General features: G+C 45.8%; 2 protein-coding genes and 1 long non-coding RNA gene across 5 annotated transcripts in view; 1 reads left to right on the top strand and 2 right to left on the bottom strand.

Moving 5' to 3' along the window:
* LOC131131678 (acyl-coenzyme A thioesterase 2, mitochondrial-like) overlaps nt 1–23,284 on the bottom strand; it is a 294,081-nt gene that overhangs the window by 183,413 nt on the left and 87,384 nt on the right. The gene's annotated exons all lie outside the window — the stretch shown is intronic.
* LOC131119978 (uncharacterized) lies at nt 761–13,846 on the bottom strand. Of its 2 annotated transcripts, XR_013629409.1 has the most exons (5): nt 12,431–13,846; nt 11,951–12,087; nt 10,115–10,193; nt 1,617–1,951; nt 761–1,142 (listed from the first exon to the last, which is right to left on the bottom strand). It is a non-coding gene; the product is annotated as an uncharacterized LOC131119978 (long non-coding RNA). The 2 variants fall into 2 exon arrangements; XR_013629408.1 differs by having other exon boundaries at nt 11,951–13,830.
* On the top strand, nt 12,954–16,527 carry LOC144901249 (uncharacterized). Of its 2 annotated transcripts, XM_078794566.1 has the most exons (7): nt 12,954–13,103; nt 13,980–14,086; nt 14,175–14,335; nt 14,475–14,589; nt 15,402–15,496; nt 15,607–15,656; nt 15,729–16,527. In XM_078794566.1, the coding sequence occupies exons 3-7, from the start codon at nt 14,282–14,284 to the stop codon at nt 15,778–15,780; spliced, it is 366 nt and encodes a 121-aa protein (XP_078650692.1). In that variant the 5' UTR covers nt 12,954–13,103; nt 13,980–14,086; nt 14,175–14,281; the 3' UTR covers nt 15,781–16,527. The 2 variants fall into 2 exon arrangements, with proteins under 2 accessions (XP_078650692.1, XP_078650693.1); XM_078794567.1 differs by lacking the exon at nt 15,607–15,656.

Raw genomic sequence — 23,284 nt, 5'->3', positions numbered from 1 at the left:
GCGCCACCAACAGGCAGAGATGTACATCTGCCGTAACTTCCTGATTCGTGGTCAGATTGTCTTGAATTTTTTTTGGTGTTGGGTCAATCTCTAGTTTGTTATACTGTGTATACATAGACTTTATAGCGCCACCAACTGGTTGAAATGTATATCTGCCGTAACTTCCTTCCACATGGAAGGAAAATCAGTCTGTGTACATATAGCGCCACCAACTGTTTGAATTGTATAACTCCATTCTATATGGTCTGATCTTTTTTCTATGGTGGCACAGACAAGACATGACCATGTACCCACCTTAGACTGTATAGCGCCACCAACCTCTGGAAAAGTAGAACTACATTTTACATGGTCTGTCTGTCCCAAGACTTTTAGAGTTGTGACATCAAACAGGACATGACCACATACCCACCTCTGAAAGAGTTGTCAATATCTGTCATAACACCCTGCCACACAGTCAATTATGGACACAATTATGCTGACATTCGTCATTATACATCCTTCTATGCTGTTCATCCTCCACATGGGTCATAGGTGTGCTGGAACCAATCCCAGCTATATTTTGATGTGCCATGCTGGTGGACTTCACGATTGCTGGTTGGGTCCTTGGTCTGTGAAGCATCTCTGTGGTCCACCCAGGGTCCAAGTGGGTGGAGTGTTTTGCAGGATAGCAGCAGAGACCGAGTTGACATTGTAGATTGTCTAAACTATGAATGAACACGTGTGGGGTTATGTACTAAACATGCAGAAATGACAAAAGCAGTTATGTCAAGCCAATTTATTTGATATAGTGCCAATTCTAATCATCATATGGAAGTTATCTAGAAAGAGAACCAACTGAACCCCACACGAGCAAGCACTTGGCAACGGAGGCAAGGAAAAACTCTTTGAGAAACCTTGGACAGAACCCAGGCTCTATGGGGCGGCCGTCTGTCTCGACCGGTTGGGTTGAGAGGGATGACTGAGAGATGGTAGGTAGACAGTGGTGAAGAAAGGACAGAGGGTTAAGAATGGGTGGAGGAAAGGATCAGCAGTTGCAGTCCCACGATGACCAGTTCCCGGAATCGCCAGTATCCTATCCAGTCAGCAATGGGTGGATGTCAAGGTGCAACGGTGGGAGCTCCTCTGGAAGCAGCCTGCATTCACTACAGGTCAGAGAAAGAGTGAAAGCAAATGCGTTAGTAAACTTGCTATGATCATATAAAAAGTCAAAGAAGACAGCATGAGGAAGGTTTTTTGTACTACAAGTACCATGGCATTCTATGTATTATTTTAGTAGCACAAGCACAAGGCCCCCATACATTTTGGTTAACAGGTTAACAATTTTCCCCTGCATAACATAAACTCATGTAAGATTCTGTGTCCCATTAAGCATAGTGGAGGTGTTTCCAACTTCCAGCTAATTAAAGCTACTTTGTCAAAAAGAAAGTGTTTATGTGACTGGCAACATTTCAAGATGTATTTTACCTACAAAGCAAAGTTTAACTTGTCGTCTGGAGCCCAGTTTACGTATCGGGAGAAATCACAAGAGTATAATGTCAAGTGGCAAAAAAGGCAAGTGTTTCACACATGAACAGAATTTGACCAATATGAAAAGTGAAAAAAGCTCCATATCTTACCACATGCAGCTCTTGTCAGAGGACACTCACACCGTCAGAGGGGTCTTGTCCTGTTGATGAAAACTCACATGCATGCAAACCACTACATTGCCATTATAATAGTTGGTATGATGCACTTATGGGATTAGTTTTACTTCTATGCTATTCTACTGCTACTATGTTAAATCTACGCATGTACTTCTACTGCTACTTTGTTAACATACGCATGCACTTCTACAGCTACTATGTTAACATACGCATGCACTTCTACAGCTACTATGTTAACATACGCATGGAGTTCTACTGCTACTATGTTTAATATAAAGATTGTGCGTGGAACTGAAGACAGGCGGCAACTAGAAAGACAAGAGCAGAGGTTAGTCACAATATACATTCACATATTTACATGTTTACATGTTTACATATTTACATATTTACATATTTACATATTTACATATTTACATATTTACATATTTACATATTTACATTGCCCTCATTGTTTGCATTACCGTGTCTGGAAAAACGTATTTTTCGCCAGTGATTGACAAACACAATCCACCGTTCTCGGAAGAGTAAACTCGCGGATTGGAAAATGTCCACTGGTTAGAAAAATACCAACGTGTTCAGAAAAGTCTTAGTTTTAATCCCTTTGATTCTTAATTTTGGCCAGTGGTCGAATTTTGCGCCAGTGATTGACTAATACAAATTGGTTAGAAAAATAACTGTTGAAAAGGGTTTGAATCCCTTTAGTATTTAACTTTAAGGCAGACAGCCGGTAACTATCAAGACAAGAGGACAGGTGAGTGAGGCAGCACTGGGATCATTTCATCAGGTACTATTTATATATTTACATATTTACATATTTACATATTTACATATATACATATTTACATATATACATATATACATATATACAATATGTATACTATTTAAAATATATGCAGATGTTACAATATTTACATGTTTACAATATTTACATGTTTACAATATTTACATGTTTACAATATTTTCATGTTTACAATATTTTCATGTTTACAATATTTTCATGTTAATTTACTGGTTTGACAAAAGGAAAATACTCCCTATCCTAAAACCTAGAAACTGGGATCTTAATTATGACCAGTGATTATGACTAATACAATCCACCGTTCTCGTTGGGCAAGTAAACTCGTGGATTGCACATTGTCCACTGGTTGAACCTAAACCTATTTTACACTATACACTAGACCATAAGACTGCCAGAAGAACGCTGAAGTAGAATGTGTATGTGCGTGTGTGTGCGTTTTACATTTTGTGTCTAAAAGAGCACAAAATCCCTTCATGATCACTGAAATAAGTGGGCATCACAACTGATTCTACATCAAAGTGTGATGTTTTGACATATACGTGGTCAATTAGTGTACCCTTTTCTGTGGTAGGATGTTTGACTGACTGGCTGAACCCTTTCCTAGCCATGAATGTGCTGATAGTGGAAGATTTTAACAAATTTTCATTAAAATCTCCCAGTACCACAATGCTGGCGTACTTCTGGTGCAACCAATCCAGCAGCGTGCCAAGGTGACCTTGAAACAACGCCATTGGATAGGAGGGTGGTCGATACACAACTGCTATTAACACACTGGGTGAGGAGCAGTTCACCAGTAAAACTTCCAAGTTGAAGTTTGGGGCGGAGACAACACTACAGTGCAGGTGGTCTGCAATGTACATGCCAACTCCGCCATGCTGTTGCCCTTGTAACTCTACCAAAGCAGGGTTACTGCTGGAGTAAGACAAACATCGTGGTTGGCTATGAAAATGATACCCAGGAATGGTTACACTCCTGGGTGTACATGCCGTTGGCAGCCACGTTTCTGTCACAGCGATGCAGTTAGGCTGCAGGTGCTGTGTACATGCTGCCAAATCTGACGCATGTGTTGTCAAATTTTGGACATTCATCACATACATTGTGAGATGTGGTGGTTGTGCATTTGTTTGTGTTGGTTCACTTTCTGTCAAAAATGGTGGCATCCTACCTACAGCATTCTTAATGGCATCGTTACAGTAAATTTTTTTGGCATTAAACTTTTCAATAATCAAACCGTCTAAGGCCGTGACTCGACTCAATGCGACATACGCCTGCCCTGCGGAAAACACCCTGTCTAGAGACACAACTACATTGCTCACGGTAACACCCTGGACTTTATGTACCGTGCAAGCCCAAGCGAGCTTCAGAGGGAACTGGCGACGCATGCCACCACTTTTTGTTACTTTTTCTTCCTCTGGCAGAATAAATGTACTGTCTTTTAGCGTGACGGACTCATTAGTAGTTTGTGCGCGTCTTTGTTTACCTACTTTGGCATCATCAAACTTTATATAGATCCTACTCGGAAATGTGTCATCCTTTTGGAAAAGAACCTCAGAGACAGTGCCACTAACCCCGTTAACTAAGCCGTCGTCAATATCAATGTTTTTGCAAAGCATTACACGTGCATCTTTAGCGATGTGCAGAGTTTCCTCTAAACACGTGTTGTAAACTTTGCTGTGGTGCCCTACTTTTCTTTCTAAGTTACCGGATTTTTTGTTTTGGCTGAAATCCTCAGCTTTTATCGTCGTGTACTCCGGACAGATCCTGAAAAGCTGTTTTAGATTGTACTCGTTGACTTGTTGATTGGTTGGAAACACATGTAACGCAGAGCTGACCTCACCTGTTTCGCGCTGTTTCAAAAGTTCTATGTCTGTTTCCAACAACGCCGCGCCTTTTGGATGTTTGCGTAGTCTATTTAGCAATGCAGCAAACTGATTATCTTTTTGCCGGACTATCGTTGTCAGTTCGACAACACTGAAAAGATTTGTCCACAAGTTGAAAGTGGCGTCTTCGACATAGAGAGGCTTTCCTTTGACTGGCGGTAACTGGTAAAAATCACCGACGGCGATGATGCTGACGTTGCCAAATGCAGCATAGTCACCGGTTTGCTTAATTTGTCGGAGCCTACCATGAATGTACGTCAACAACTTGTGATCAACCATCGATATTTCATCGATAATCAAAATTTGGAGGTCCGCGAACTTGGCACGCAAGGAATTCACCGTTTCCTCACCCAGTGGTGTGTAAGGCAAACGGGTATCCTTGCCGATGCTCAATGTGCTGTGTATTGTTGTGGCATTCAAATTGTAAGCAGCAATCCCTGTTGGTGCAGCTAGACAGACAGAAATATTGTCCGGTTGCCGACACGTTGTTGACAACAACCTGGTAGCCTCATATTGGATGGCTTTAATTAGGTGGCTTTTTCCTGTCCCGGCACCGCCTGTGATGAATAAGTGCAATGGCTCGGGTTTTCTCCCACCTACTTTATCAAGGCACCACTGTCGAATTTTGTAAAAAATGTCCATTTGAGTATTATTTAGGGAGCGGATCAATGCCAAGCCATCATTTCGACTCATTGACTTTTGCTTTTGTAAGTTTAGAGCGGTTCTATTTTCATTTGCCAAGTCAGGTATTACTTCTGCCTCGTCTTCGACCAACTGCTGTTTTTTCCGGCGTTCTTCTTCGCACTGCAGCCTTTCCAATTCTTGTTCTGGACACAGCAGACACCACGCATCCTCAGCAACACCGCTGTGATCAATAGATCTTTGGATGCTGTCCAGTTCATCCCCGTCGTTGTCGAAATGTTGTTTATTTGTTTCCACTATGGATCGAACAGAATGCATCGACCCATCATTTAATCGGACCGCACCATTGTCATAAAACTCTTCAAATGTTGGGCAGTTGGCAGGTCTTAACTGCAAATCCACCCGGTATGGCAGATACAACTGCAAAAGGCTACGATAATACAACTCGGGGTTTTTGGTTTCTGAAAAGCGCGCAGAGCGTACTACGGCAGGTTTGGTCCGTGTACGTTTTGTCACATGTCCGTAGTTGTTTTTAAGTTCTATTTTGGACGCCGACCTTTCGTTTTTGCTAATGATGCGGTATTCCGAAGCAAATTGTGCCAAGCACATGTCATTAAACGTGTCGTCGTTTGGTCTGTTTTTATAACGGTCGACAATGCTGGTCATCCACATGTCTTCCGTTGTTAATTCGGCCGATGCAGCTTTTTGACGCAAAACACTCACAGGCAAACTCATTTTGACCACATTGTCCCCTGTTGGAACAAAAACTACTTTGCGCGAGCATTCTTTAAGATGCATATTTGTCACCCGGTAAACGGCCTCTTGTGCACACACGTCTCTATTGTGCAAGTACACACTGCCAAGGCTTTTTAAAGCATCTTTGGCACTGACGTTTGCCTGTTTGGATGCTTCTTTCTGGGCATTACTCAGCAGCAATCCAATCTCCCTCTCAGCTTTAGAAATATACGAGATTATGTAAACCACGCACGCATACGCATCAACGACATACTGGATGTCCATATTAGCATTCCAGCATTTAAGCAGAGGTTTGCTGTATGGATTGATCCAAACCTCATTGATTTGACGCTTCACTATCACTTCCGTACGACGACCCAAGCGGCGGTGTGCGGCCTCAAAAGTATTTTGGGTTATACCGAGACTATGGAACAAATGTTCCACACTTTGATATGCGTGGTTCTCGTCAGCCAGGGCTGTTTTAATGGATTTTATGATTTCCGACGCCTCTTCTGCTTTCATGTTTGCGGCATTTTGGGACGCTTTAGGACATGTGCATGTTTTAACTCCGGTTGATTGGCTAACCTGACAAGTGCATGTTTTTTGTCCCTGTCCGTCTAACTGATGGCTAATAAATGTTCGTCCTGACACGGGTTTGGGAAAACCGAAACGACACACTGTGTTTTTCTTCTTGCACGTTTTAGAGTGTCTCTTTGAATGCTGCTGGACGGAAGACACTGTCTCTGTCAATCCTTCATCCTGTGTCTGCAATTCACAAGTAACATATCTATCAATAAAATTTGTGACTTCTTCATCTGAGTTCACTTCAATACGTGGGGCATTCTCGACCCAGAACAAACAATGTACATGTGGGGAACCACGCTGCTGAAATTCCACCCGGTAAAAATAGTCGACTACTTTGCCAATCGGTTGGCTCGAAGACATTATCACCTCTCTGAGAAAGACATGCCACCGGAAATCAAACATCCGTGCAGCAGTCACAGGATTCCGTCTCAACAAATCACACCTGTCCGCCCACTCCAACTCTGCAGCCGTTTGCGTTCGGCCCTCTTGCCTCAAAACACAGTCTAACAAGTTTTGCCACCGTAAATCAGCAGACGAAAAAGAGCAAAACCACGTGGGAACACCAAGCTGACGCACACAGGCCAAAATATCGCGCTGCGTACTCTGCCAAAAGGCTGGAGTGCCTCTGATGGGCTTCAGAAAACGATAGCCCTGGTCACATTCCAACAATGTCTTTAACGACTCATCGTTGGTCAACAAATCTTTGGCCATTTTTGCCACCAAACCAGCAATTCCTTTGCGTAAGGCAATGGAAATGCTCGACACCACCTGCAGAAGTTCACACAAATACTGAGCATAGAATATGTATTCCACATTCTGCCCAAACCGCTTATCAGCATGCATGATACGATTATTGAAATATCGAGACGCCGTCAGCCTATATTGTCGAGTGTCATGAAACGTGAAACGGCCACGTGGAAACAACACTGGGAAACATCTAGCTTCATTTGAATGGTCAGAAAGCAACCTCACAGGATTATTGCCTTCTGCCGGAGCCACATTCAATATATTGTTGTAATACTGATCTAGCGCTTCCTGACCAATGTCTACTGGCATCAAACATGTGTCCTGAAACATGCAGTGCTGCTGTCTATCGTGGAGAAGCTCATCTTCTGCATCTAGAGGCGGTGTGACATCTACTGCAGGAACACTGTCCTCCACCTGAGAGGCATCAGGTTCCCTACAAAAGTCATTGACCCACTCCTCGTTGTACTCTATATCTTCATAATGCACATTTGACTCTTTTAAATATCTCAAGGCTTCTCGAATGTGCATGCTGTCAACAAAATGGTACTCGTAGTGTCCTTTGTAAGTTAACTTTCTTTTGAGCTTGACACGGAGCATAGAGCCTTCCATATTGGACCGTGGCAACAAATTTGTCGTTTCTACAACATTGGCCGGAACACAAGTCACAGGCCCGTGGACACCATTTTGCCCCCCTTTAGGCAGTGCAAGCATTTTCATGAAGGGGATATTTAGTGCAATTAAATGCTGCTCTAAACTGTTCAGACAATCCAGCTCAGGAGGAATCGGGTCCACCCCCAAATTATTTGACACACATTCAGGTGGGAATTCCCCTTTGCTTATCTTGTAATGGCAAGTGTAGCAAATCCACAGCTGCCCTCTACCAGACTCCACCAACAAACAAGGCACCGTGCACTCTGCACTACATTTGTGTAAATAATCCTCACTAATGCACGTGTTCACAAGAGAAGCACTTGCACTTTTGCTGTAATGCTCTCTGTCACACTGCAGGACCTGATGTTTAAACATCAACCTATGGCACACACAGCAGACAAACTGGGGCCCATTCTTCACTTTCTCTAAAAAATTCTCTACAACAACATCAAATTCTTCCTCTCGCAACTTTGCAGCATGCCTTCGTGCCTTCACATCTGCCATTACACGCATTTTGTGCTCCAAGTTACTGTGATACTTCTCTATACCGGCAAGTTTGACAATGGCCCGGTGCCTTATATCTACTTTATACTTTTGGACACTCTGCGCCTTGACTCTGTCCCTGTGCAAGCTGTCACTTTTATACTTTTGGATGCTACGTGTCTTGACTCTGTCCCTGTGCAAGCTGTCACTTTTATACTTTTGGATGCTACGTGTCTTGACTCTGTCCCTGTGCAAGCTGTCCCTTCTATACTTTGTGATGCTAGATGTTTTAACTATGTTTTGATGCACTACATCGCTTCTATATTTTGCTACACTCCTTGACTTCATTCTCTGCCTAAAGACAGCTTGTTCTTTGTATTTTTTTACACTCATTGTTATCTTCTTCTCCCTTTCCAACATTTCGGCTGCATATTTGGATCTGTGGGCCAGTGACCTCTTCTTTTTAAAATATTTGGATGGGCTTATAAGTGGAACCAGGGCCTGATGTTTTTCTTTGCCTGTTTCAACAACATCATTCAAACCAACTGCTACTTCACTATCGGCGCAAATTACTTGATGCCGATGTGACCTGGTACCATACTGACCGACCTGAGCTGTACTATTCTGACAAATGCCAAAGCAACTTCCTAACTGACCCTCATTGACACATGTCACACACTCGTAGTGATTACCACTCGAGTTGTCCAAATAAATCCCACGACTGGATTCTGACGAACTATATCTCAACCAACGACCACCGTAAAAAGTGAAGATATTTATTCCTAAGCTATCCGCTGCTGCCTGAATTTCCACCTCAGTTGCCCAGCTATTGACATATTTCATTTTGGAAACACTAATATATTCTGCCAAACAACTGTACTCACTCCTGAGAAGCTTCTCGTAATCTTCACAGTGCTTTTCCATATGTTTAACCACATGGAGTCTAATTTTCCTGTGATTTTTCTGTGTGCCACTCACCGCTTGTGATATGGCACGGAAAAAACAGTTGCCATCAGCAACAATGCTCTCCTTTTTACATGGCGTTCCTAGGGGTCCAACACGCAAAGTGATAGGCACAATGTTGACCTCACAATCAATGTTCAAAAGTTGGCAGACAACCTGGCAGTCCACTCGAGGCACTGGACAAAAATCATGCTGTGTGGTAACGACACTGACTACTTCAACATCAGATGTACTTGTACTTGAAATGTCAGCCATTTTTAACTTTTTGGAAACATCAGACATCGCCAAGTGACGTTTTCTATCAGACAAAACAGTCACAGCAACACCAGCTATCTCAAAAAGTTTCTCTGTTCCACCAAACCCTGCAGCCAAATTGCTAATGTGATTAGCAAGGTCATCGAGACTACCAAAAGACAGAACAACACTGGTTCCATCACTGCAAACCATGCCATTACAGCTGCGCGAGTGTGAATCTACCAGACAATACTGACCAGCATCACAAATGATGGCACAACTACTTTGGCAAACTGTAAGAATGCACGTGCTGTACTTACCAAACATTGTTTGCAAACCATCATGCAAAGTGACATGAATCCCGTTTTCAATATAATAGCCAGAAACTACATTCACATCACCTGAAGCATAATCATTCTTCATACAAAACTTAAATTTGTGTCCAGCAATCACCTCCTGTTTGGGCAATTCTGTGGCACACAAAAAATGTGATGCGTGACAAATTACGCCACGTTCCCTAAGAGTGGTATACAACTGATCGCCTTCAACAACAGCCATGTCAAGATCAGCAGTATCCCACAACAAGACATTTTTAATACTGTGTAAAGCAGTGGCACAGAAGGCAATCGCCATACACTGTGTTCCTGCATACTTAAACCTTGTATTGCCTTGATGAAATGACCCTTTGACCACCTTTTGTAACCCACCTGTTGGTACCTCCACTGTTGACAGTGAAGATACTTCTTCCCTACCTTTTGTTGCAACTGCACAGTCAACAGCTTGGGCAGCCCTGGGTGTGCGTCGCATACGGAAACCCTTCTTTCGTGGCATCTAAAAGAAAACAATGAAATCGATGTCAGTTCACACGCCATGTACTTAAGCTTCTAAATGCTCTTTCCCATGCTCTCTGGTTACCCCGTGTGTGCGTGGGTTTTCTCCGTGCCCCCCCATTGGCGATGCCATATTGTCCATAGGCAAGAAAGTGGGTGTGAATGGTTGTCTATATGTGCCCTGTGATTGGCTAGCAACCAGGATGTACCCCTCCTCTCGCCCGAATACAACTAGGATAGACTCCAGCAGCAGCAGAAAATGAATGAACATATCCATACATTTTACGTACTGCCTATCCTCACGGGTCGCGGGCATGCTGGAGCCTACCCCAGCTATATTCAGGCGAGAGGTGGACTACATCCCGGTCACCAGCAAAACACAGGGCGCATAGACAACCATTCACAGTCACATTCATGGCCACAGACAATATGGAGTGTGTGTGTGTGGGGTGGGGGTCAAATGAAAGTGAGTATAAATGGTTGTCTCTATGTGCCCTGTGATTGGTTGACAACCAGGATGTACCCGCCTCTCGCCTGAATACAAATGGGATAGACTCCTGCAGCAGCGGTAGAAAATGAATGAATAAATCCATTTATTTTCTGTGCTGCTTAACCTCACAAGGGTCGTGGGCATGCTGGAGCCTACCCCAGCTGTATTCTGGCAAGAGGTGGACTACACCCTGGTCACCAGCCACGCATGGGTCAGAGACAACCATTAACAGTCACATTAATGCCTATGGACAATTTGGAGTCGCCAGTGGGGGGGGGGTACACGGAGAAACACACGCACAGAATACATGCAAACTCCACACAGAGATACAATGATAAATCAAACTTTGTCAATAAATACAACTATTATGCAGAAAACAACATAAATAAATAAACACTAGCTGTGTGTTTTACTGCAAGAGCACTATCTTCCCCCACCCCCTTCATATTGTGTGCGTTTGAGTGGGCACATGCACACTTGGGTGTGGCCCTTTGGCTGAATGACGGGATTAATCATTGGAAACAAGAAAAATGAAGAAAACGTCAGGTGGACGTCTTCTCCTCCGCAACGCGGTAGTGGTTTAGATGAATGACAGGGTTAAAATCATTGGAAACAGAGAAAGCTAAAAAAGTTGAAAACCTACGGTGCGGTGGCTTCTCCACACAAGCAAATCCCAGGTGCTTAATGGTGCTTTTATGGTAGCTACCTTCATTTAGCACAGGTCACAAAATCGTTACCTTTAGGTGTAAAATACTCCCATACTTTTAACATCCGTGAGAATTTATTTTCTCCCCGCCGGCTGCGATAAGATGGCGCGGGGGGGGGGGGCGACCGCCATTTTGTGGCCTGTGGCATCAACGACGCCATTAACGACGACGCCATTTCGGGGCCTTTGTCATCAGTGCCGCCAATTTGCCCGCTAACGGCTCGTTTAAGGTGCGGCAACAACGAATATAATTTTCGCTATACAGCGTTAAGCTCCGACCGTTCGTGTATCCTGAACAAGCGGCCTACGTGCAGCACCGCCGAATATAACTTGAGCTATATTGAGTTAAGTTCGGACCGTTAGTGTATCCCAAACATGCAGTTACCTTGCGGCTACACCAACGACAACATACAAATACATAAAATTATACACATGTGGAGAAAAAGCCGAAGAAAAAACAAAATGGAGTTAAGCTCCAACCGGACGTGCATTCCTGCGATGGGGATCATTCTTACAAATGAATATATTTCAGTTTACTAAGTCTATTAAATAAAAAACTCACCTCTATGTCAGCAGATGAAGTCCAACACAATGGAAAACTGCAGTTTCCGTCGAATGTAGGTCCTGTAGGTCTGAATGTAGGTCTTTGTCTTTGTCTTTGTCTGAGGCAATGCAAAATGCGTTCTCTCGAAAAGTTTTCTGTTCGGTCGAGCAGAAAAGGGGGGGAGGTGGGCACGCGCAGCAGCTTTTATAGCACCATGCACCACACCGTTGAAGAACTGACCAATCGTAGCTCACAAAACCAATCTGTCAGGCTCCGCCTTTGGATAATTGACCAATCGTAAGTCACCAAACAAACAACCTATCAGCGATCGTCTGATTGAATGTAAGATGAAAGTTGGGCGGGTTATTATTTTTTAAATTGACCAATCCTGCCTCACTCACCTATCAATCGATCAGCTATTGGCGGAATGAATGTAATTTGAAATTGGGCGAATTAAACCAAACCATGTTTACGTGGACGAACTGAGGGAAAACTCACCAATGGCATTGCATGCTCACTGTATAAATAAGCTGCAAGTGCAACTATCACCATAACGATGGCAATGCGAGGAAAAGGATTAACCGAGTCCTTGGCGGCTTACTCCGACAACGCGGCATGAAGCGCATCCCGCATTCCAACATCTCCGCCCACGACTTGCTTGCCGGCGGTTGCCATGTCAACGAGAGGGGAATTGAGACGCTCTATCTCAACTTCCGCCGAGAAAACGCTGCAAATCTGCAGTGGATTCACCACAACGGCTCTTTTAAGAGCCAACCACTTTTCCATAAAGAGCAAAATGTTCCAATGCATTCCACACACTGCAACGCACTGCTTCAGAATAAAACGTAAACAAATGGTTGTCGAATGGATCTGACCGATTAGAATGATGTACAAAATACTACACTCAGAAAATGACCCAGAGCCTTATTAAATATAACATAATAAAGTTTACTAACTTAGTAAATCCTCTGAAAATCATTTAATCGCTTACATAAATAAATGCTTAAGTCCAGCGCTTAAGCTTGGTGACGTAGACCGTCATGACGTGCCCCCTTCGCGTCCAAAGGGGTGGAGTTATGAGAGGTCTATGGCGCAGTTTCCGGCAGCACAACACCAGCGAAGGTATCAAGACACGGCAAGCACGGCAAGTTATATGGACGACAATACATCGGTAAGTAGAGCACTTGCAATTTTTAAACTAATACCGACCCCGTCTTCCTTCAACTACGCTGGGTGTTGTTTTTTTAATGTCACCGCTATTCTGTTGTGCGTAAGCTAACTTTAGCTATGTTTGCTAGCCACCGAATTGCTCAGCTAACATGGCTCGTTGGGCGAACATACTTTAACAGGTAACGGACCATCGAACCGGAAAAGTTAAGCTTTTAACCGCGCTCTCTTTGTGTGTACGCCGTGTTTTGCTTAGTTTTACTTTGTTTTTGTAACATGACGTGATGTCGATATGCTCCGACGGGAAGCTCTTGTGGGAACAGCCGAGGTACTTCCGGAGCTCATTACAAATGGAATACAAGAGTATTCAACATTCGCTTTCTACCGCTCACCCCCACGAAGGTCGCGGGGGGTGCTGGAGTCTACTTAGAATTAAATTTGCATGTTTTTGGAATGTGGGAGGAAACCGGAGTACCCGGAGAAAACCCACGCATGCACGGGGAGAACATGCAAACTCCACACAGAGATGGGCAAAAGTATTCATTCAAATTATTTATTCATGGTTTTATATACAAAATATTTATTCGAATTATGAATTACTGCATGTTTTCCTGTAATTATATTTGGAGATATAATTAATATCAATGTGCATTTTTGGCAGGCGAGTGATTAGCGTGCAGACCTCACAGCTAAAAGATGCCAGTTCAATTCCACACTCGGCCATCTCTGTGTGGAGTTTGCATGTTCTCCCCGTGCATGCGTGGGTTTTCTCCTTCTTCAGAACTGTGGATTTAAAACGCAATCCAAAAACTATGTACATGAAATTAGACAGCACTTTGAAAAACAAACCATCCTAACACTGTTTATGCTCCTTTTTAAGGTGGCGGCCCGTGGCCTGGCAATGTAGGCGCTGCACATTGGAGGATACTTCAAAAGGGGAGCTTCTCAAGCATTACCAAGTCAAGCACCGTATTTATGGTTGTGGCTGTAAGTACCTTGTCTTCATTTAAGATGTCCTTGTTCCCTTAAAACATGGAACAGTGGTGAAGTGGTATTCTTCCTCGCTATCCTCCAGGAGCAGAACCAAAACCAACTAATCACCAATTAAAGAAGAGAGACAGCCCAGTCATTAAGGACTTGATGTGCTGAACTTTTGCACATAGAGGAACATACGACATACAAATGAGCATCAGTGACATGAAGCTCAGGTGGCCTACCTTGTTTAATGTCTCACAGGTGAGTATTTGGATTTTTTGTGTCAAACACATTATGGACTGTAAACAACTACTGTATGTTTCACAGTTATACGTAAGTATGCACTTCTGTTTTTGTTGTCACTGATTCTTTTGTCTCTTCTTTCATATGCCTCTTTCAGGAGAGGAAGGTGCCAGAAGGGAGACGAAAGGACACCAAAACTGATGTCCTTGTTTCCAGCGAAGAAAAACGTTGTCAGAGCAAGAATTCAAGCACAGACGAACATTCTACTTCAGGTATTAAAACCATCCTCCACCTATTCAATTTGTACGTTACCTGCAATAGTCATCATTCCACCTGTCTTATTCACATTTCTCTCCATTCTCTGTTCACATCATACAGCTAACATTTATCTCTCCCTCCTATTTATTACTCATCCTTTCCTCCAGTCTTTCTAAAAGGAACTATACGTATGTACGAAGTACACAAAATATTGCACAATATGTCTGTCGTCAGCAACTAAGAAAACATGTTAATTTGAAATAAAGATCTGACAACAAGCCTTCTGCAGGTGCACAGCGCACAGACACAATGTCAGGGCGGTGAAAGTAAAATAATAACACGCACAGCACCTGACTGACATGACCGCTGCTTTTAGTTACTGTGACTGAGAGTAAGAAGCAAAATACTCGTCCATCCTACCTGCTTAAGCTACACAAGCCTGAATAGATATCACTGTGACAACAGATACTGCCGCTTCATTCCTGCTGCTAGTTGCAATACAGATATTTTTATTTCACTCCAGCAACAGCCACAATAGCCACAATCTTACATACAGCCACTTGAACAGTTTTTGGTTTTTCTTCCTTAGTTTTCTGTGCCTCAATCTCTCACATCCTTTGCACACCGCACCACAATATCCAGTTATATTCACGCGCCTGGAAAAATTTTAGGTCTGAGTTTTTTTTGCTGCCATCACTACTTACAAACTTCCCTCTCATGTAATTTCTATAGAAATGTTTGAGACTTAAGTTTTTCTAGTAAATCAAAGCACTGCTTCAATGTGTAGTGTTGCTTTTTGTTACTTTAAACACTTTCTGTTTGGCAGATGGAATCCAACATGAGCAAACAAGGGACGTTGTCATCCGATGCCTTATTGACCGTCTTGCAGGAGATGCTAGTGCCCTTTTCCAGGACTTTGAGGTTGGTATACTACTGTACTTTTTATGCTTTTCAAGGTTTTAAAATTTTAGCAAATGTAATCTCAAATGCACAGCTGCAGTACAGTTGTTTTTTCTTTACTGCACACAAAGATGGAGCTGCTTTTTGTATGCCATAAAGCAACTGTGGACAACAAAAGACAGTACGTGCTACTTCTCTTGTGACGTGCAAGTTGAACGTGAACTCCTAACAGCTGTCTTTACAATATCTGCAGGATGCCGGGGATGGACCAACCAGCATTCAAGAAAAGATGGCATAGTGATTGAGGGCGGCACCGTCCACAGCACTCTTGGGGATCTTAGCCATGCCTGCTACTATCTGATGGGACTGCCGTATGCACGAGACCTGCGGTTCCCCAAGACCCCGTCATCCAGTTTTATGGTGTTCCAGAAAGTACTGCTGGATCTGGATTTATGGAAACCTTTCAAAGACTTCAAAAACTGAAGAATTACCTCCCTGTATGTTTTTGGTGGCAGCAACACAGCGGTCAAGTGGTTAGCACACAGACCTAACAGCTAGGAGACCAGGGTTCAATTCCACCCTCGGCCATCTCTGTGTTGAATTTGCATGTTCTCCCCGTGCATGTGTGAATGTGGGTACTCCAGTTTCCTCCCACATTCCAAAAACAAGCTGTTAATTGGCAACTCCAAAATTGTCCATAGGTATGAATGTAAACATACACATTAACTTTCTTTATTGTCATTGCACAATAACACAGCAGTGAAATTGCCACTGAAATGTTGTTGCCTGGCTCCCGTAATGTGAATGGTTGTTTATCTATATGTGCCCTGTGATTGGCTGGCCACCAGTCCAGGGTGTACCCCGCCTCTCGCCCGTAGACAGCTGGGATAGGCTCCAGCACTTGTGAGGACAAAGCGGTAGAAAATGAATGAATGTTGTTGGTGGCCACTATTCAAAACGATGCTTTCTGAGTGATTTTTTGTTAGTGAGGTTTACCTGTCCTAAGTATAGAAGTTTCATGTGTTAATGTTTATTAAAGTGTCTTAATGTCATGATAATGTCATTCTTTCTGCATTTCAGCCATGTGCTGCATCAATTTCTGCCAGATGCTCATATGCTCATTTTGATGTTGATGTACCCTGAGGTTATATAATTCTAATGGAGATTTCTCAGACTATGTCCAATAATGATGGCGAGATGACACCCCGTGAGGCTTCGAACCATTTCAATCAACTGTATCTTCACGCCGCAAGTCCCTACCGCACGGTCCGATCGTCGCGAAATTTTTTATGGCGGTTCGGGGCATCGGACGGGACGTGACCGCGCACCCGCCTCGCCGCCGCTGTCGCCCCCTCCTGGTGGAAAATTGCAAGTGCCGTGACTCCCTTACCGCTTATTCGCTCGCGGCGGTTTTTCGTACGGCGCGTCCGCGCGCCCGTCCGGTCGCGCGCGCGACCCCGACCCGCGCGTACCCCCGACCCGCGCGTACCCCCGAGCGCGTCGGGGTGCTCGAGCCCGCTCATCACTGCTTGCAGTTTTAATTAGGGCTCGAGCACTGACCAGTGCGAAAGCCCTATTGTAATCGTTCCGTTTTTTATTAGGGCTCGAGCACTGACCAGTGCGAAAGCCCTATTGTTATCGTTCCGTTTATTATTATTATTATTATTATTATTCTGCCAACCGTCGGCCTTTTTGAGGGCCTCAACATGCCCGAAAACTCACCAAATTTGGCGAGCGCATCAGGTCTGGCGAAAAATTTTATATTTTATGGGTTTCAAATATCATGTTCCAAAATTGCCTCTCTAGCGCCACCTTGAATTTTAAAAAAAATTAGCCCCCGACACCAGTTTCACCTATCGTCACGAAACTCGGTGGAGACGTCTATCGTGACAGGACGGACCAAAAAGTCTCAAGAACCCATATTGGAAAATGAACAGGAAGTCGGCCATTTTGGATGGCGGCGCCCGTTTTTGTGCCAGAAGTTGGGGTCGTATCTCGACGAACTCCTCCTAGGGGGTTTGACCAAATGAGTCCGTTGTTGCATCAACGGACACTAGACGGATGGCCGACGTTAAATTGCGAAGGATTTTGGGATATTCCATACGATGTGGGCGTGGCACGCCCCCAAATTTTGCCCATTTTCATATGTCCGGCCCTTGCACGCTGAGCGTAACTGTAGACGTGAATAACTTGGCTCCACGTGGTCAGATCTTCATCATACTTGGTACATGTGATCATGGCCCCGCCCCGAAGGTCCCCGTAGGTCACTTCCTGATTTCGTCGCAGCGCCACCTATTGGCGACAGGCTAAAGGCGTGTCATCTACATGAGGCCTTTTCTGCCAGGAGATTCATCAGATGAACATCAGGGTCACAAGGTCACTGCCTGACAGCCTGGTGAAGCCTGTTGATGGACCATGATGCAGGAAAAGCGAACGTGGTGGGCGTGGCCTGGCGGCGAATGCTCAGACCTCGCCATTTACATAGAAAAGGTCATCATTCGCCCGCAAAAGGTCGCATGGGCTTGAAAGCTCATAGGGGGGGTCAGAATCCAGGCCTGAGCGGCCTGGTGTGGCCCCCATATGAAACTAAGCCAAATTGACTCACTAGCGCCACCTACAAGTTTTAAAATAATTATCCCTCGCCTCCCGTTGCACGTATCGGCATGATTTTCGGAGGAGACATCACTCGTGACAGGACGCACAAAAAAGTCTCAAGAACCCATGTTCTAAAACCAACAGGAAGTCGGCCATTTTAGGTGGCGGCGGCCATTTGGGGGCGGAAGTATGGGTCGTATCTCGACGAACTCCTCCTAGGGGGTTTGACCGAATGAGTCCGTTGTTGCATCAACGGACACTAGACGGATGGCCGACGTTAAATTGCGAAGGATTTTGGGATATTCCATACGATGTGGGCGTGGCACGCCCCCAAATTTTGCCCATTTTCATATGTCCGGGCCTTGCACGCTGAGCGTAACTGTAGACGTGAATAACTTGGCTCCACGTGGTCAGATCTTCATCATACTTGGTACATGTGATCATGGCCCCGCCCCGAAGGTCCTCGTAGGTCACTTCCTGATTTCGTCGCAGCGCCACCTATTGGCGACAGGCTAAAGGCGTGTCATCTACATGAGGCCTTTTCTGCCAGGAGATTCATCAGATGAACATCAGGGTCACAAGGTCACTGCCTGACAGCCTGGTGAAGCCTGTTGATGGACCATGATGCAGGAAAAGCGAACGTGGTGGGCGTGGCCTGGCGGCGAATGCTCAGACCTCGCCATTTACATAGAAAAGGTCATCATTCGCCCGCAAAAGGTCGCATGGGCTTGAAAGCTCATAGGGGGGGTCAGAATCCAGGCCTGAGCGGCCTGGTGTGGCCCCCATATGAAACTAAGCCAAATTGACTCACTAGCGCCACCTACAAGTTTTAAAATAATTATCCCTCGCCTCCCGTTGCACGTATCGGCATGATTTTCGGAGGAGACATCACTCGTGACAGGACGCACAAAAAAAGTCTCAAGAACCCATGTTCTAAAACCAACAGGAAGTCGACCATTTTAGGTGGCGGCGGCCATTTGGGGGCGGATGTATGGGTCGTATCTCGACGAACTCCTCCTAGGGGGTTTGACCGAATGAGTCCGTTGTTGCATCAACGGACACTAGACGGATGGCCGACGTTAAATTGCGAAGGATTTTGGGATATTCCATACGATGTGGGCGTGGCACGCCCCCAAATTTTGCCCATTTTCATATGTCCGGGCCTTGCACGCTGAGCGTAACTGTAGACGTGAATAACTTGGCTCCACGTGGTCAGATCTTCATCATACTTGGTACATGTGATCATGGCCCCGCCCCGAAGGTCCCCGTAGGTCACTTCCTGATTTCGTCGCAGCGCCACCTATTGGCGACAGGCTAAAGGCGTGTCATCTACATGAGGCCTTTTCTGCCAGGAGATTCATCAGATGAACATCAGGGTCACAAGGTCACTGCCTGACAGCCTGGTGAAGCCTGTTGATGGACCATGATGCAGGAAAAGCGCACGTGGTGGGCGTGGCCTGGCGGCGAATGCTCAGGCCTCGCCATTTACATAGAAAAGCTCATCATTCGCCCGCAAAAGGTCGCATGGGCTTGAAAACTCATAGGGGGGGGCAGAATCCAGGCCTGAGCGGCCTGGTGTGGCCCCCATATGAAACCAAGCCAAATTGACTCACTAGCGCCACCTAGAAGTTTTAAAATAATTATCCCTCGCCTCCCGTTGCACGTATCGGCATGATTTTCGGAGGAGACATCACTCGTGACAGGACGCACAAAAAAGTCTCAATAACCCATGTTCTAAAACCAACAGGAAGTCGGCCATTTTAGGTGGCGGCGGCCATTTGGGGGCGGATGTATGGGTCGTATCTCGACGAACTCCTCCTAGGGGGTTTGACCGAATGAGTCCGTTGTAGCATCAACGGACACTAGACGGATGGCCCACGTTAAATTGCGAAGGATTTTGGCCTGCTCCATAGGATGTGGGCGTGGCACGCCACCAAACTTTGACCATTTCATATCTGGCCCTGCCTGGTGTCTGGCCTTGCCTTGAAGCAATGTACATCAAAGTCAATACACAGTTTGACTGACAGACTGATGAAGTCAGTTGATGGACTATGATGCAGGAAAAGCGCACGTGGTGGGCGTGGCCTGGCGGCGAATGCTCAGACCTCGCCATTTACATAGAAAAGGTCATCATTCGCCCGCAAAAGGTCGCATGGGCTTGAAAGCTAATAGGGGGGGTCAGAATCCAGGCCTGAGCGGCCTGGTGTGGCCCCCATATGAAACTAAGCCAAATTGACTCACTAGCGCCACCTACAAGTTTTAAAATAATTATCCCTCGCCTCCCGTTGCACGTATCGGCATGATTTTCGGAGGAGACATCACTCGTGACAGGACGCACAAAAAAGTCTCAAGAACCCATGTTCTAAAACCAACAGGAAGTCGGCCATTTTAGGTGGCGGCGGCCATTTGGGGGCGGATGTATGGGTCATATCTCGACGAACTCCTCCTAGGGGGTTTGACCGAATGAGTCCGTTGTTGCATCAACGGACACTAGACGGATGGCCCACGTTAAATTGCGAACCATTTTGGGCCGCTCCATAGGATGTGGGCGTGGCACGCCACCAAACTTTGACCATTTCATATCTGGCCCTGCCTGGTGTCTGGCCTTGCCTTGAAGCAATGTACATCAAAGTCAATACACAGTTTGACTGACAGACTGATGAAGTCAGTTGATGGACTATGATGTGTGTAAAGCACATGTGGGGGGCGTGGCCACGGCGAATGGTCAGCCTTCGCCATTGACCATCAAAAGGTCATCATTTGCCTGCAGAAGGTCACAGGCTGCTGAAATCTTAAACGTGAGGCCTTAATCCAGGCCTGAGCGCCCTGGTGGTGCTCCCATGTGACACCAATCTAAATTGACACACTAGCGCCACCTAGAAGTTTCAATTCATTATCCCTCGCCACCCGTTACACGTATCACTATGATTTTCGGTGGAGACGTCTATCATGACAGGACGCACCTAATGCTCCAGAAGCCATGTTCTAAACACAGCGCCACCAACTGGTGGAAATGTATATCTGCCGTAACTTCCTGATTCATGGTCAGATTGTCTTGAAAATTTTTTTGGTGTGTTGGGTCAATCTCTGGTCTGTTATACTGTATGTACATAGACTCTATAGCGCCACCAACTGGTGGAAATGTATATAGCCGTAACTTCCTTCCACATGGTCGGATCAAGCCCAAATTTTTTCTGGTGGTCTGGGGTACCCTCTGGTCTATGACTGTGTGTGTACATAGACTGTATAGCGCCACCAACTGGTGGAAATGTATATAGCCGTAACTTCCTTCCACATGGTCGGATCAGGCCCACATTTTTTCTGGTGGTCTGGGGTACCCTCTGGTCTATGACTGTGTGTGTACATACGCTATAGCGCCACCAACTGGTGGAAATGTATATCTGCCGTAACTTCCTTACGCACGGTCGGATCGGCCCCTAATTTTTTCTGTTGGTTCGGGGTACCCTCCGGTCCGTTACCGTGTGGGCCAACCACTCTTTCGCGCCACCCACAGGCGGAAACGTATATCCGCCGCAAGGACCTACCGCGCGGTCCGATCGTCGTGAATTTTTTTATGGCGGTTCGCGGCGTCGGACGGGACGTGACCGCGCACCCGCCTCGCCGCCGCTGTCGCCCCCTCCTGGCGGAAAATTGCAAGTGCCGTGACTCCCTTACCGCTTATCCGCTCGCCGCGGTTTTTCGTACGGCGCGTCCGCGCGCCCGTCCGGTCGCGCGCACGACCCCGACCCGCGCGTACCCCCGACCCGCGCGTACCCCCGAGCGCGTCGGGGTGCTCGAGCCCGCTCATCACTGCTTGCAGTTTTAATTATTATTATTTTTTTTTTTATTATTATTCTGACGAAAGGACGGCCATTTTGAGGGCCTTAACATGCCCGAAAACTCACCAAATTTTGCAAGCGCGTCAGGTCTGGCGAAAATTTCGATCTGGTGGGGGTCCCGAAAACAATGTTCCAAAATTGACTCTCTAGCGCCACCTTTAATTTTTGAAAAAATTGGCCCCCGCCACCAGTTTCACCTATCGTCACGAAACTTGGTGGAGACGTCTATCGTGACAGGACGGACCAAAAAGTCTCAAGAACCCATATTGGAAAACGAACAGGAAGTCGGCCATTTTGGATGGCGGCGGCCTTTTTCGTGCCAGAAGTTGGGGTCGTATCTCGACGAACTCCTCCTAGGGGGTTTGACCAAATGAGTCCGTTGTTGCATCAACGGACACTAGACGGATGGCCGACGTTAAATTGCGAAGGATTTTGGGATATTCCATACGATGTGGGCGTGGCACGCCCCCAAATTTTGCCCATTTTCATATGTCCGGGCCTTGCACGCTGAGCGTAACTGTAGACGTGAATAACTTGGCTCCACGTGGTCAGATCTTCATCATACTTGGTACATGTGATCATGGCCCCGCCCCGAAGGTCCCCGTAGGTCACTTCCTGATTTCGTCGCAGCGCCACCTATTGGCGACAGGCTAAAGGCGTGTCATCTACATGAGGCCTTTTCTGCCAGGAGATTCATCAGATGAACATCAGGGTCACAAGGTCACTGCCTGACAGCCTGGTGAAGCCTGTTGATGGACCATGATGCAGGAAAAGCGCACGTGGTGGGCGTGGCCTGGCGGCGAATGCTCAGGCCTCGCCATTTACATAGAAAAGCTCATCATTCGCCCGCAAAAGGTCGCATGGGCTTGAAAACTCATAGGGGGGGTCAGAATCCAGGCCTGAGCGGCCTGGTGTGGCCCCCATATGAAACCAAGCCAAATTGACTCACTAGCGCCACCTAGAAGTTTTAAAATAATTATCCCTCGCCTCCCGTTGCACATATCGGCATGATTTTCGGAGGAGACATCACTCGTGACAGGACGCACAAAAAAGTCTCAAGAACCCATGTTCAAAAACCAACAGGAAGTCGGCCATTTTAGGTGGCGGCGGCCATTTGGGGGAGGATGTAGGGGTCGTATCTCGACGAACTCCTCCTAGGGGGTTTGACCGAATGAGTCCGTTGTTGCATCAACGGACACTAGACGGATGGCCCACGTTAAATTGCGAAGGATTTTGGGCCGCTCCATAGGATGTGGGCGTGGCACGCCACCAAACTTTGACCATTTCATATCTGGCCCTGCCTGGTGTCTGGCCTTGCCTTGAAGCAATGTACATCAAAGTCAATACACAGTTTGACTGACAGACTGATGAAGTC

The sequence above is a fragment of the Doryrhamphus excisus genome, linkage group LG11 (genome assembly GCF_037039965.1).
Source record: "Doryrhamphus excisus strain RoL-2023G ecotype Guam linkage group LG11, RoL_Dexc_Guam_v1.1, whole genome shotgun sequence".
NCBI lineage: Eukaryota > Metazoa > Chordata > Actinopteri > Syngnathiformes > Syngnathidae > Doryrhamphus > Doryrhamphus excisus.
Note: the sequence above shows the minus strand (reverse complement) of the source record. Positions and strands in the feature narration are given on the sequence as shown.

Coding starts and splice junctions, on each gene's coding strand:
- LOC144901249 (XM_078794566.1), top strand. CDS start 14,282: ATGAGCATCAGTGACATGAAGCTCAGGTGGCCTACCTTGTTTAATGTC. Junction 15,497..15,606: donor CCCTTTTCCAGGACTTTGAG/GTTGGTATACTA, acceptor CTGCACACAAAG/ATGGAGCTGCTTTTTGTATG. Junction 15,657..15,728: donor ACTGTGGACAACAAAAGACA/GTACGTGCTACT, acceptor CAATATCTGCAG/GATGCCGGGGATGGACCAAC.